This window comes from Cannabis sativa, unplaced genomic scaffold (genome assembly GCF_029168945.1).
Source record: "Cannabis sativa cultivar Pink pepper isolate KNU-18-1 unplaced genomic scaffold, ASM2916894v1 Contig1, whole genome shotgun sequence".
Lineage (NCBI taxonomy): Eukaryota > Viridiplantae > Streptophyta > Magnoliopsida > Rosales > Cannabaceae > Cannabis > Cannabis sativa.
In genome coordinates, this window is record NW_026870037.1 from 1495953 (window position 1) to 1508469 (window position 12517).

At 39.0% G+C, this 12517-nt stretch overlaps 1 protein-coding gene across 1 annotated transcript; it reads right to left on the reverse strand.

Moving 5' to 3' along the window:
* Positions 1 to 7043: 7043 nt before the first annotated feature.
* Positions 7044 to 11739, reverse strand: LOC115719395 (protein DETOXIFICATION 35). The gene is made up of 7 exons (XM_030648430.2): positions 11157 to 11739; positions 9694 to 10319; positions 9531 to 9587; positions 8709 to 8947; positions 8266 to 8384; positions 8048 to 8134; positions 7044 to 7256 (listed from the first exon to the last, which is right to left on the reverse strand). The coding sequence occupies exons 1-7, from the start codon at positions 11466 to 11468 to the stop codon at positions 7179 to 7181; spliced, it is 1518 nt and encodes a 505-aa protein (XP_030504290.2). The 5' UTR covers positions 11469 to 11739; the 3' UTR covers positions 7044 to 7178.
* Positions 11740 to 12517: the final 778 nt, after the last annotated feature.

The following is a 12517-nucleotide window of genomic DNA, read 5'->3' on the forward strand; positions in this document are numbered from 1 at the left end:
AATGCCTCCTCGCATTCGTCCGACCATTCGAACTTCTGGCATTTCTTTAGCACGTTGAAGAAGGGTATGCACTTGTCCGTGGACCGTGAGATAAAATGGCTCAATGCAGCTACCTTTCCGGTCAAGCTCTGCACATCTTTATGCTTCTTGGGGGATGGCATACTCAGGAGAGCCTGGATTTTCTCCGGGTTTGCTTCAATCCCCCTTTGGCTGACTATGAAACCCAGGAACTTTCCTGATTTGACCCCGAAGGTGCATTTCTTTGGGTTGAGTTTCATGCCGTATCTCCGGACCACTTCAAAGCATTCTTCTAAGTCGCTTGCATGGTTGTTGCATGCTTTGGATTTGACGAGCATGTCGTCCACGTACACCTCCATGTTCTGCCCCAGGAGGCCTTTAAACATCCGGTTAACCATTCTTTGATAGGTTGCTTCGGCGTTTTTCAGTCCGAAAGGCATGACTAGGTAGCAGTATACCCCCTTATCGGTCCTGAAGCTAGTGCACTCCTGGTCCGCCATATGCATTTTTATTTGATTGTACCCAGCATAGGCATCCATGAAGGATAACAGCTTGAATCCGGAAGTGGCATCTACCATCTGGTCGATCCTGGGCAGCGGGAAACAGTCCTTTGGACAAGCTTTGTTTAGATCGGTGAAGTCTATACAGACTCACCAAGTTCCGTTCGGCTTAGGCACCAGGACAGGATTGGCCAGCCACTTCGGATAGTACACGTCGCGGATCATGCCGTTAGTCAAAAGTTTGTCCACCTCTTTCTCTAGAGCTTCGACTTTCACCGAGTCGAGCGGGCGTCTCTTTTGCTGGACAGGAGGCATGTCCGGATTGACATTGAGTACATGTGTGATGACATGAGGGCTTATGCCAGTCATGTCTTCTTGGCGCCATGCAAAGATGTCGATGGCGCCCTTCAGTGTTTTTATTATTTTGTCTTTTTCCTCCTGGTCAAGGTTTTTCCCTAACCAGAGTACTTTGGTGGAGTCGACATTGCACACTGATATTTCTTCGACGTCCTCCATTGGTTCCACGATTCTCTCGGACCCTACACGAGGGTCCAACTCATCTTCTTCAGCCATTTCTGGCTCATTGGACTCCCGGACTATAAGTACTGGCAGGTGGGTTGCAACATTATAACATTGCCTTGCTTCCCCCTGATTTCCCCTCACAGTCCCGACTCCGGCCTCCTGGGTTGGGAACTTTAGGCACAGATGTCGGATTGAAGTGACTGCGCCAAAGTCCACTAGGGCCGGTCGGCCGAGGATCGCGTTGTCGGCTGTCGGACAATCCACCACCACGAAGGTGCAATATTTAAATGTGCTCTGGGGAGTGTCCGGGCACAGCGTGACCGGGAGCCTCACTTTTCCCATTGGGATAAGTGTCGTCCCGTTAAACCCTGTGAGCTGGGATCCATTAGGCGAGAGGTCAGGATCTGTCAAGCCTATCGCGGTGAAGGCTTCTTTGAAGAGCAAGTTCACGGAACTCCCATTGTCAATTAAGACTCTGGCCACCACTTTATTCGCGATAGGGGTCTCTATGACCAACGGGTCGTGATGGAGAAAACGCACCGTCTTGGCGTCTTCTTCTGTGAACGTGATGGGTTGGTCCATCAGCCGAGGCCTTTGAGCTGGGAGTTGAGTAACTTCCCATATCTCATTGTGTTTTGCGGCCCCGGCGTATCGCTTTCGCTCCTTGCGAGTATTCCCTCCGATGTGGGGGCCTCCGGAGATCATGGCTACCCGTCCATTAGGCCGGGGTGGCAGTCCGGGGATATGCTGGGCGTCACCTGCGGGAGCAGCTGGAGCCAATGAACCTGCTGTACCCCCTGGTGTTCCCGGAGGCATACCCCCAGCTACCTGACCCGGATTGAGGTGGGGCAGCCTATTCTTGATCCACTCATAGAGGTGGCCCAATCGGATTAGATTTTCGATCTCGTCCTTGAGATTCTTACATTCATTGGTGCTGTGATCAATGTCGTTGTGGTACTCGCATCTTTTGCTCGGATCTCTCCGGGAGCTGTCTTTATACAACGGCTGTGGTCTCCGGTAGTGTGTATTTTGCCTAGTGGCAAAGTACATACGTTCTTGGGAGTCCGATAGTTCCGTGTATTGAGTATATTGGGGGGTGTACCCCTTTTTTTGGCGCTTCTCTCCCGCCCGGGTGCTGCCTTTGGAGGACCTTTTACTCCTTGATCCCTGGGAAGGGCCTGTTAAGCTAGCAGCCGGAGCAGAGTGTGAAGGAGCTTGCCCATTTGCTCCAGACGGGTTGCCAAAATGAGAAGATTCCGGTGCCAAAGCTTGGCCCTGGCTATACCCGGGGGTAGCAGAGAACTGTATACAACTTGTTTGTGGGGTCGCAGTCGGGGCAGTACCAGAGGGCGATACTCCGGGCATAAACCCTGCTATTCCGGTGGGGTAGTAGCCCCCATAAGCCACGATTTGGGCTTCTTCGAGGTTGATATATTTTTGGACTCTCTTCTGGAAGTCCTGGAGGCTAGCAGCCCCCTCTTGCTGCAACTCATTCCAGAAGGGAGTTCCAGTACGGATTCCTGCTTGGAGAAGTGCCAGCTGTTGTCCGTCATCAACCTTCTTGGTTTTCGAGGCTTCCTCTCGGAACCTCTTGATGTAATTTTTCAAGGTCTCGGTGGGCAGTTGCTTGATATTAGTCAAGGCACTGACCTCCAGGTTGACCTTTCTTGCGGCGACAAACTGTCTCCGGAAGTTGGTCTGTAGCTTGTTCCAACAGCCCACAGATCCTGGTTCCAGTTTTTTGAACCATTCCTCCGCGGACCCACTCAGAGTGAGTGGGAAGCACAGACACTTGGCGTCATTGCTGACCCTCATGACCGTCATGACACGGTTGAACCGTGACAGGTGGTCGCTGGGATCGGAGTTCTCGGTATATGCTGCCATTTCGGGCATCTTAAAGTTTTTAGGGAGCTTCGCCTCCAGGATGTGCTTGGCACATGGCTCTCGATCCTCGCTGTCCGAATCGGAGTCGTCTCCCTTCTGCCTCCGAGAGACTCGGGCAATGTCTTTTCGGAGTATGGCAAGTTCCGCCATAATTCCTTCATTCAACGTACCCGAGGAAACCACGGGTCCGTATCTTTTTTGGTCAAGGTGATCCCGAAGGTCACCTTGGTTCCTATTGATTTGATTTCTCAGATCAACGGGAGGATATCTCTGTCCTCTTCTCCCTCTACCCCCGGGTTCCTGGTGTATTGAAACGCTTTTCCGGTCCCCTCGATCCTGAGGGCCAAGCCTCCTTTTTTGGGGCTTGCCCCTCTGCGGACCTTTCCCTTTAGGGAAATCTGAGCGGACCTTTCGCAGATCCTGCACCTTTTTCTTTCGCCCAGGGGTAGAAGTAGGGTTTTTTGTTTGATTCCCCTCAGCAGGATATCTTATAGGGCTAGGTTCCTTAGATTTCTACTGCTGGGAATTAGGCGAAGATGTCGCTGGCTCCTTGTCGAGTCCAGCGGTCATTGCCTTGGGGTGCACGTGAATGCCAGCTGCTTCCATGGCTTTTTGCATGGCCAGCATCACTTCCTGCATTTTCTGGTTTTGCGCTTTCTGAGCTTCGATCTCGGCTTCGTGATCGATAGCTTTTTGTCTAAGAAGCACCAGTTCTGAGTAGCTTCCTTCGTCATAGGCGTACTCATCGAGGTTTCCCTCGTAGTCATCGTCGGGGACTATTTCTTCTTCCTCGGACTCCTCTGCTGCTCTTGAGGCTACATCTTCCTCGTTTGGGTCTTGAGCATCTTCCAGAGGGCGAGGCTGACGAGTATTTCTTCTTGTCTCCACCATTTTTGTGAAGTCAAATGCTTGTTTTGTAGCAGCTTTCTTCAGCTCTCAATGAAAGCACCAAAATGTTGACCGAGGTTTTCGGCAACTAATAAAATATGATTATACTATTGAGCTGTAAGAAAGTGAGAGAAGGATTTTTACGTGGTTGGGGCGTTAATGAGCCTTAGTCCACGAGTCTTTGTTATTTATGGATGTATTTAATACAGAATTTATGCTTGGGAGAATGTCACCCTTATAAATACAGAGAATGTTCTTGGTGAGTATTTACTCTTCTTGCTCATATGCAGCCCAAGATTCTCGATCCCATTTAATGAGCTTTGAGGGGGTATTTATAGTGTTTTGGTGGGGTAATCCCTAGAATTGTTCTTACAAGTGTATCTGTAAGTATCCATAAAGTTGGGTATTCCCAATGAATATACCATGGGTGATGCATGGTCAAATCCCTAGGTGCTGTAGGGTTTTTATGAAGAATGTCCTTTTTGCCTTGTGATTGATGTGACTCTTCGCAGTGTAGCCGTCGCTAGACTTAAATGATCATTACTGTGGCGCTGCTGGTTGGAGGTTGTGCCGTCAGACTTTATTGCGTGTTGCAGTCTCAACACGCTTCCTCCCATGCAGCATTAAATGCGACTTGATGGCTCAGGAGAAGCCTGACAACTCACGGAGAGGCTTTATGCTATGCGAGCTTCCGGGAGCACCTTGTCCTCCGGGTGCCTCCTCCGGGACCTATGCCCAGGGTATTTCCTAGCGGCATACAAAGACTTAGTGAATATTTATAAATTATCTGATCCACGTGTCCCTGTCCAGTTGGTCCACGTATATTGGGTGAAATCAGGGGCAACAACATATATTCACCATCTCAATTTCTTCACCCAAATTCTAATACACTATTTTTTTTTCTTTCTTACTATCATCACACTACAAGCTCACACTCACTTTTATTTTCACATCTCATTCTTTTTCTCGCATACCACTCTCTCACACACAAAAATACATATTTACAAAAAAAAAAATAAAATGTGGGCACCAAAACTTTCCTTTTCACACAATTAATAATTACCCAAAAAATTATAACTTTATAAATATAAAAATTAATTTGAGTCAAAATTTAATAAGGGTACCCACATAGTCCATCCCCACGAGTAAAAGTTTTCATCCATAATTTAAATAATAATCAAATTTCATTAAATATAAAAAAATCCCACCAACTAGCTTTAATAAATTAATTACAAAATATAGTGTATGGTCCCAAACTACAATAAAAGTTAGAGTTTAAAGTTATTTTTTTTTTTTTGGAGGGTGGGAGTTTACAAAAGAAGCTCCTTTCAATTTTTCTTTAATCTGTCTTCTCCTTAATTTTGAAAAAAAAAAATCTGGTCACAATGCATTTGGACTTGACACTCGAGAGCGGCACAATTGCAACCTATCTTCAAGGTGACCATTTTGAGATGTGGAAAGTATATATATTTTTGTCATTGCTGAAATCAAAACAACTATTTGGTTACTCACAATATCAATCATATTATATTGACTAAGAACCCAACCCCAACCTTGGACCCAGACTCGATCCCACCCAACCCGGACCTGAACTCCGATCCTGAACTTGAGTAGACTTGGACCTCGACATTGGACCCAGACTTAGACCCGGACCCTGGACCTTGGCCTTGATCCTAAACTTAGACCCTGCCACACACCCGGGCCCAAACTCGACCACAAACCAAAACCCAACCACAAACTCTGACCCCAGAAACTTACCTTAACCCAGACCCAAATCTAGGACCCAAACTCGAACCTAGGCCCCAACCCGAACCTGGACTCAACTCATAACTCGGATCCAGACCTTGAACCCGACCCTTACCACGACCCTATATCCTGACCTTGACCTAAAAAAATGATATGGAAGATAATGAGTGAGGATAGAGAAAATAATGAGAGAGAGAAAGTAATGAGAGAAAAAATAAGAAGAGATAAAGTGGTGAGAGAGAAAATGAGTTGAGAAAATAATGTGAGATATAGTGAACGAAAAAATATTGATAACAAATCAATTGTTTTTTAAAATAGAAATCAACATTTGTGGTTCTCAAAATTTTTATTTTTTGTAACTTTTTCTTGAATTTGTTTTTCTAAAAAAATTAGCTTTCTATTTTTAAAAATAAAAACAATTTGTTAGTTATGATGTTAAACATAAACTTAATCTTGTTATTTATAATCTTCTCTTGGTTTTGCATTAATTGATAATTTATCATCATAGCATTGTAAGTGGACAATTTTATATATTTATATATTTTTGTGAAAAATAAGATTATCCATTAATAGGTAAATAAGACAAAATTTATTAACTGAAAATATTGCTCATGGAGTATAAAATCAACAAAAATAGGCTAAACCGTCTACAATAATAAGAAAGAAAATCTTAATACCTTCAACTAAATAATTCATAAGCCGCCAACTGTAAATTGGCATGCGAAGAATGATAAATTTCAAACGTTGAATGAACATGTGACAAATTACACTTATTAATGACTATTAACCAAAAATCTTTCAATAAAAATTGAATAATGATAACCTACTTACTCAAACTAGAATAAAAAGGAATAAACCAACCATGTTAAGGAAGAACTTAATAAATGATCAATCTATAAAATGTGGGGTTAATAACAATCTCGAAATCTCCCAAAACTTGAGCATTGAGTAGAGGAACTTTGCTCAAAATAATGACTACTACTCCCACTGATACAGTGGAATGGTGTGGAACAATTATTATTGAAAGCATAAAACAACTATTGAAAATTAAAACAAAGAAATAAAAGCACACAAGAAAACTAATGCGAGAAACAAGCACCAACACTTAAAACTCTAGGACGCAACAACCACTACTACCACCAAGTCAAGAAGCACCCCAGGCCCATAGAACATTGCCATGGCGAACGAGAGACCAGCCAAATATGAACTTGAACCCCCACCAGATCGCCACCGTGTAGCCCAACCCCAACAAATCTCTAACATCCATTTGAGAACATCTCTACCAAACCGCCCATTGGGAATGAAAACAATTCTCACAAAGAACGCAAACCAAACACAATGACCAGGTGGAAATTAGTAGACAATTAAATTAATACTAAGATAGGAGACAAGGATGATTGAAGGGACAAAAAATTTAAATTTCCAACTTATTTTACTAGAAAAATAATAATTAGTATTTTTGCTCTGTAAACTAATAACACTGTATAAGTTCAATGGCCAAAATTACTTATTAAAGGAAAAAATCATTCAGATTACAATTTGAACGAAAATGTGATCACTAATTCAATTTAGGGAAGAAAAAAAAAGTTAAAAGTTAAATGTAAAAAACTAAGAAATAAATCATATTTGATCTTGAGTAGCCTTATCGTTTGTGTCTTCACCTCCCCACTCTCTCACGCGTTCAGTCGATTGTTCCACCTGTCAAAATTAGAATTTATAATCAATTAATTAACACAACCTATATACTTTTATGGCTAATTATGATTTTTGTTTCTAGAATTTTGAATTTTTATATGTAGCAAATCATGTTCCCTAGACTTTTAAGGTCGTTAAAAATATCCCCTGAACTATTGAGGTTGTTGGATTTAAGGATTTTTGTCCAATTTTAGTAAAAAAAAGTCTAACATGGATGCAAGTTCAGGGGGCATAATTTAGTACATGTCAAAGTTCGATAGACATGATTTGGTAAATATCAAAGTCTGGAGAGCATAGTTTAGTACATAAACAATTACTGAAATAGTAAAATTAAATGAAATTAGACAAAAGTCCTTAAATCTAACAATCTCAATAGTTCAGGGGGAATTTTTAACGGCCAGAAAAGTACAGGGGACATAATTTGATAAATGTTAAAGTTTAAGGGGTAAAAATCTTAATTAACCTACTTTTATCTATACAAACTCAGAATTACTTCTTATCTTATTTCATACTTTCTCCATATTCTGTATTTTAAGACTTGGAAGTTATTGAACCTTATAAATTGCAAGTAGAACCATGATGACAAAAGATATAACGTTGAATGACAGCTAAATTAAAAGGAAGAAAGGATAAAGAACATAGCTCTCTCGAAGTACTTTTTAAATGTATATTACTATTATTTCATTTTTCGAATTTATTTAAAGGTTTTCATATATAAATTGGGGAAAAAAAACACTCCTACTAACATTACATTGGTCTTTCTAAGTACAAGTTGTAAAGGTGTGAGTACTAACCTCCTTTGTCCAGTTGGTCCTGTATAGTATGATTGACAGAATTAAGGTCTGTAGTGCAATTCCGATTATCATTCCACCCCAAAGTCCCTTCATTTATAATTTCATAATTCATCCATGAATTCAGAGTTAAATAAAATTAACAATATTCCAAATGAATGTAGATTTTTCATTTTTATTTTATTAATTGTAAATAGTTTAAAGTGGATATTATAACATACCATAACTCCAAACCCTGCATAGTGACCCAGAACATATCCAAGAGGCAGGCCAAAAATGTAGTAACTACCCAAGTTTACATAGGCTACTGTGGATTGCCATCCACCTCCAATGGCCACTCCTGCAGATGCAGTGGAAAATTAGCACTACATTAATGCTTAAATCAACGAAAAAAATCGATGGATGGACAATAACAGACTCAAAGTGTACTGGGGAATTACCCCATAATATATACTGTTTTTTTAACTTTTTTATTTTTCAAATTTACACGTGGGTTTTCAAAGTGGTTGTAGTGCTAGTTGCAATAGGGGTTTCTATACAATTTTTTGTTGCAATTTAAGTTGCAGCGCTAATTGCAATAGGGGTTTTTACGTAAAATTTTATAAAAATGCGAAAAAGAACTGTTATGAAGTGTAAAAATAAAAATGTCCCTAATTAATACTACCTGAAATTACTTGCTGGACACTGTTGAGAAGCATTGTGAAGCCAAGGAGGTAAGCAAGATGGGAGACTGATTTCCTCAAAGCGGCGTCGTTTGTGTAAATTAAAGCCAGGTATTGTCTGGCTACCAAGACAACGATCATGAAGAAGAGTCCTATTAGTAAAGCTTGAAACAAGGTCACGTATACTGAGTATTTGGCTGCTCTTGGACGTTTCCTACCAAGCTCATTGGAGACACGTACACTGTACACAATGACAATTTAAATGAATTAATTTCCATGACATAACTAGCTGCTAGAGAAAAATTAAAGAGCACTTCAAACACTAATTGGTGTAAATAAGGATAATATTTACAACTCATTACTAAACTGAATTACAGCAATGACTAAAATGATAACAATGAGTACTAAATTACCAATCCATCCATTAAAAAGAAACAATCCTAATTATGATTTTTGTCCCTGAACTTTGACACGTACTAAATTATGCCCTTTGAATTTTTGTCTAATTTAATTCAATTTTATTATTTTATGTACTAAATCATGCTCCCCAAATTTTGATATCTACCAAATCATGCTCCTCGAATTTTGACATGTACTGAATTATAACTCCTGAACTTTCATCCATGTTAAACTTTTTTATTAAAATTGGAAAAAAATTCTTAAATCCAACAATCTCAATAGTTAAGGGGACATTTTTAACGACCTTAAAAATCCTAATTTGCCAAGAAACAATTACTAATCCATCACATGCTTTATGGAGCATCCTTATTTTAAAAGAAAAGGTAAAATTTGAAGAGAAAGAGAGAGATAGTGGTGAAACTTACCTTATTGCAGCGTTTACTCCAACGAATAAAATTCCTTCCCACCCGTTAAGATTGAGGCTGAAACAAGGTCACATTATTAAGATATATATATATATATATATATATATTTTTTTTTTTTTTTTTGTAAGGGTGACATTATTAAGATCTAGTTCTTAGTTCTTACCAAATAGAGAGTGAGCCAACAGCAATAACTGCATTGTCTAAACTTCCAGTGAGAAGGTAAATGCTCATTATGTACCAAATCTCTAAGCAAAGCATCAAAGCAGAGGCAAAGGAAAGCTTAAGAAAGGCCCATAGATCCTTAAAGGCCAACCAGGAAAACCCAGTCCAACCCTCATTACACCAACGCATAATATAAACAATTTGAGCCAAGCAAAGGCCCCATCTAGTGATATTAAAAGCTATGGCTGCACCCATTGTTCCCAATGAAAGGACGTAAATGAAGAGCCAGAGGAGGCCAATGTGAGCGAGTAAGGCCAGAAATGAAATCCATGCGAGGACGTCGAACTTGGACTGAGATTGAAGGAATTTCTGTGCTGGGAAATTGAAGGCCAGAGAGAACAACTGAGGAATTATCTGAATGGAGAACTGTCCAGCCAAATCTGCTATTTCATCGTTTTGGCCGAGCAGTTTGAGAATTGGTCCGGCGAAAATGTAGATTGGAGTGAGTAAAATGCAAAAACTAAATAATATTATCCATGATCGTTGCATGTAAATCCCAAGCATATGAACTTGTCCAGCCCCAAATGCTTGTCCACATAGGGTCTCCAGTGCACTCCCCATACCAAGCTGCACATAATGTTTGGATAGAATGACATCTCAAGTTATGTTTCAACTATTGGATCTTAATAATAATAATCTCTCCTATATTTTATAGAATAAATAAGAGTTATCCGGACCCTTTTAAGAATTTTGTTCCCAAAACATTTTGCTGTTACTTTGAGGTATAAAAATCATTACAAATGTCAGTTGCATTTTGCTTATTTTTTAAATAATTTTGTTGATATAACAGTAAAGTAATGTGAATCTAGTCCAATTTAATAATACAGATGAATTTAGTCCAATTTAGTTATATAAATAAAAAATACATGTATAACTAGTAATTTATTGATAAATGATAAATTATGAGAATATGTATATTTTTAAAGTTAATATTTATATATTAATATTAATAAATTAAATTTAAAATAGCTTAAAATTATTAAATAAGTGGTACATAACTTTTCATCAAAAAAAAAAAGTGGTACATAACGGATAGTAAATTATTTATAAAAAAAGAAGAGCATAATATAACTGGAGTTTTTACAAAAATGAATTTTGGGCAAAAATTTATTTCTACACCAATTTTTTTACAAAAATGATGTCTTTTTATATAACAATGGTAAAACAATAAAGTAGAACAATTAAAATAACAACCGAACAACTAAAAATAACGAACAACTGTAAAAACTTAACAAAGTCCGTACTTTGCAGGCAAAAATGGAATTTATTCAGTTATAAGTCAGTCAGTCACAAAGGTTTAAATGACATAAATTACAATATATACCAATTCTAGCTATATATATATAAAGATATATATATATATATATATGGACTGAGCAGAGAGTAATATGTATATATGTATACCATGAAGCCGAAAGAGAAGGTACCAACGACGCCAAGAGAAATAGAAATGGCAGAGAGTTGAATATCGCCGAGATGTCCAACAAAGATGCTGGTGGCCGAGTTTGTACCATACTGACACATAATGGTCACTACTGCCGGACCAGCGATTCTCCATAACTTCAAACTCTCCAACCAAAACACTGTTTTCAACTCTTTAAATCCCCTCGCCGGTGAATAGTCTTCATTTATTATACCCTCCTCCGCCGACACGTGGTTATTGATATTACCATTCACGATTTCCGATGCTGTCCTCTCAAGCAAAGGCTCATCCATCTTTTCTTTTCTTTTCTTTTCTTTTCTTTTTTTGGCTATTATATACCAATATTCAATATAGATAGTTGAAATTATATATCTTTGACAGTTGGGTACAAATAGCCCGGTTTGGTGGTTATGTTAGTGGTTTGAGAGTGTGATACGACGACTGTGTTTGCTGGATGGACCCTATCACTGTAAACATTAATGACTAGTGTTGTTTTGTACCGATCAATAATCAAGTGTCATCAGTGGTCAGTGGATAGAGACAAGTGGTAGTAGTAGCCACCACAACCCCCAGCTACTACTACATCGCACGAAACTTTTAAGTTTTTCTTAACCAACATTAATTTAAGAAAGTTAATCATGAGACCATCTCACCCACCACTACCTTATTTATTCTATGAAAAGGCTAGGGTACCTTAAGGTTACAACTTACCCAATTTAGGGTAGTTAATGTCCAATTCAATTATCCAATTACAAAACAATGGGATATTTAATTACAATTCGATTAAATTAGATATTAAAAGTTAGATTGTAATTGAATTGGATTAGTTCAATCTCAAAATCTAATTAATAACCAATGCAATCAATTTACATTTATATATATTAAAAAATTATTTATATTTAATAAAAAATATTAAAAAATAAATGAAAAATGTATATCTTAGTCGTTTTTTTGAATTTGTAATTTCGTTGTTTTGTGTATTTGTTTTCATATGTTTTGTTTTATTTTGTTTTTGAACAATGTTGTTATTTTAGTTATTTCAAACTTTTAGTTACATTATCCCAAAAGTTGCACCAATGATGTGGCACTTAGCGAGGTGACACGTGGTTGAAATAATTGAACCTAGGCAGAGTATATCTCCTAATTATATCGACTAGGCCAAAATGAAGTTGAATTAGTCAAAGTCGGACCCTCGACAACAATCATCCGATCGAGCAGAGCTAAGATCTTGTAAAATACCAAGTAGGCTTAGCGTGACGAACGATTCTAATGGCTAACCAGAGGTACGCAATGAGTAAAACTCTTCCACAAATCTTTTCCTTAACTGTTTCCTCAAAAGTAG

What these genes read in the sequence shown, in the direction of transcription:
- LOC115719395 (XM_030648430.2), bottom strand. Translation starts at nt 11,468, where the DNA reads ATGGATGAGCCTTTGCTTGAGAGGACAGCATCGGAAATCGTGAATGGT. An exon ending in CCTTCTCTTTCGGCTTCATG is followed by an intron (nt 10,320 to 11,156) that starts GTATACATATAT and finishes CATTATGTGCAG; the next exon opens with CTTGGTATGGGGAGTGCACT. An exon ending in ATGCAGGGTTTGGAGTTATG is followed by an intron (nt 8,135 to 8,265) that starts GTATGTTATAAT and finishes TTATAAATGAAG; the next exon opens with GGACTTTGGGGTGGAATGAT.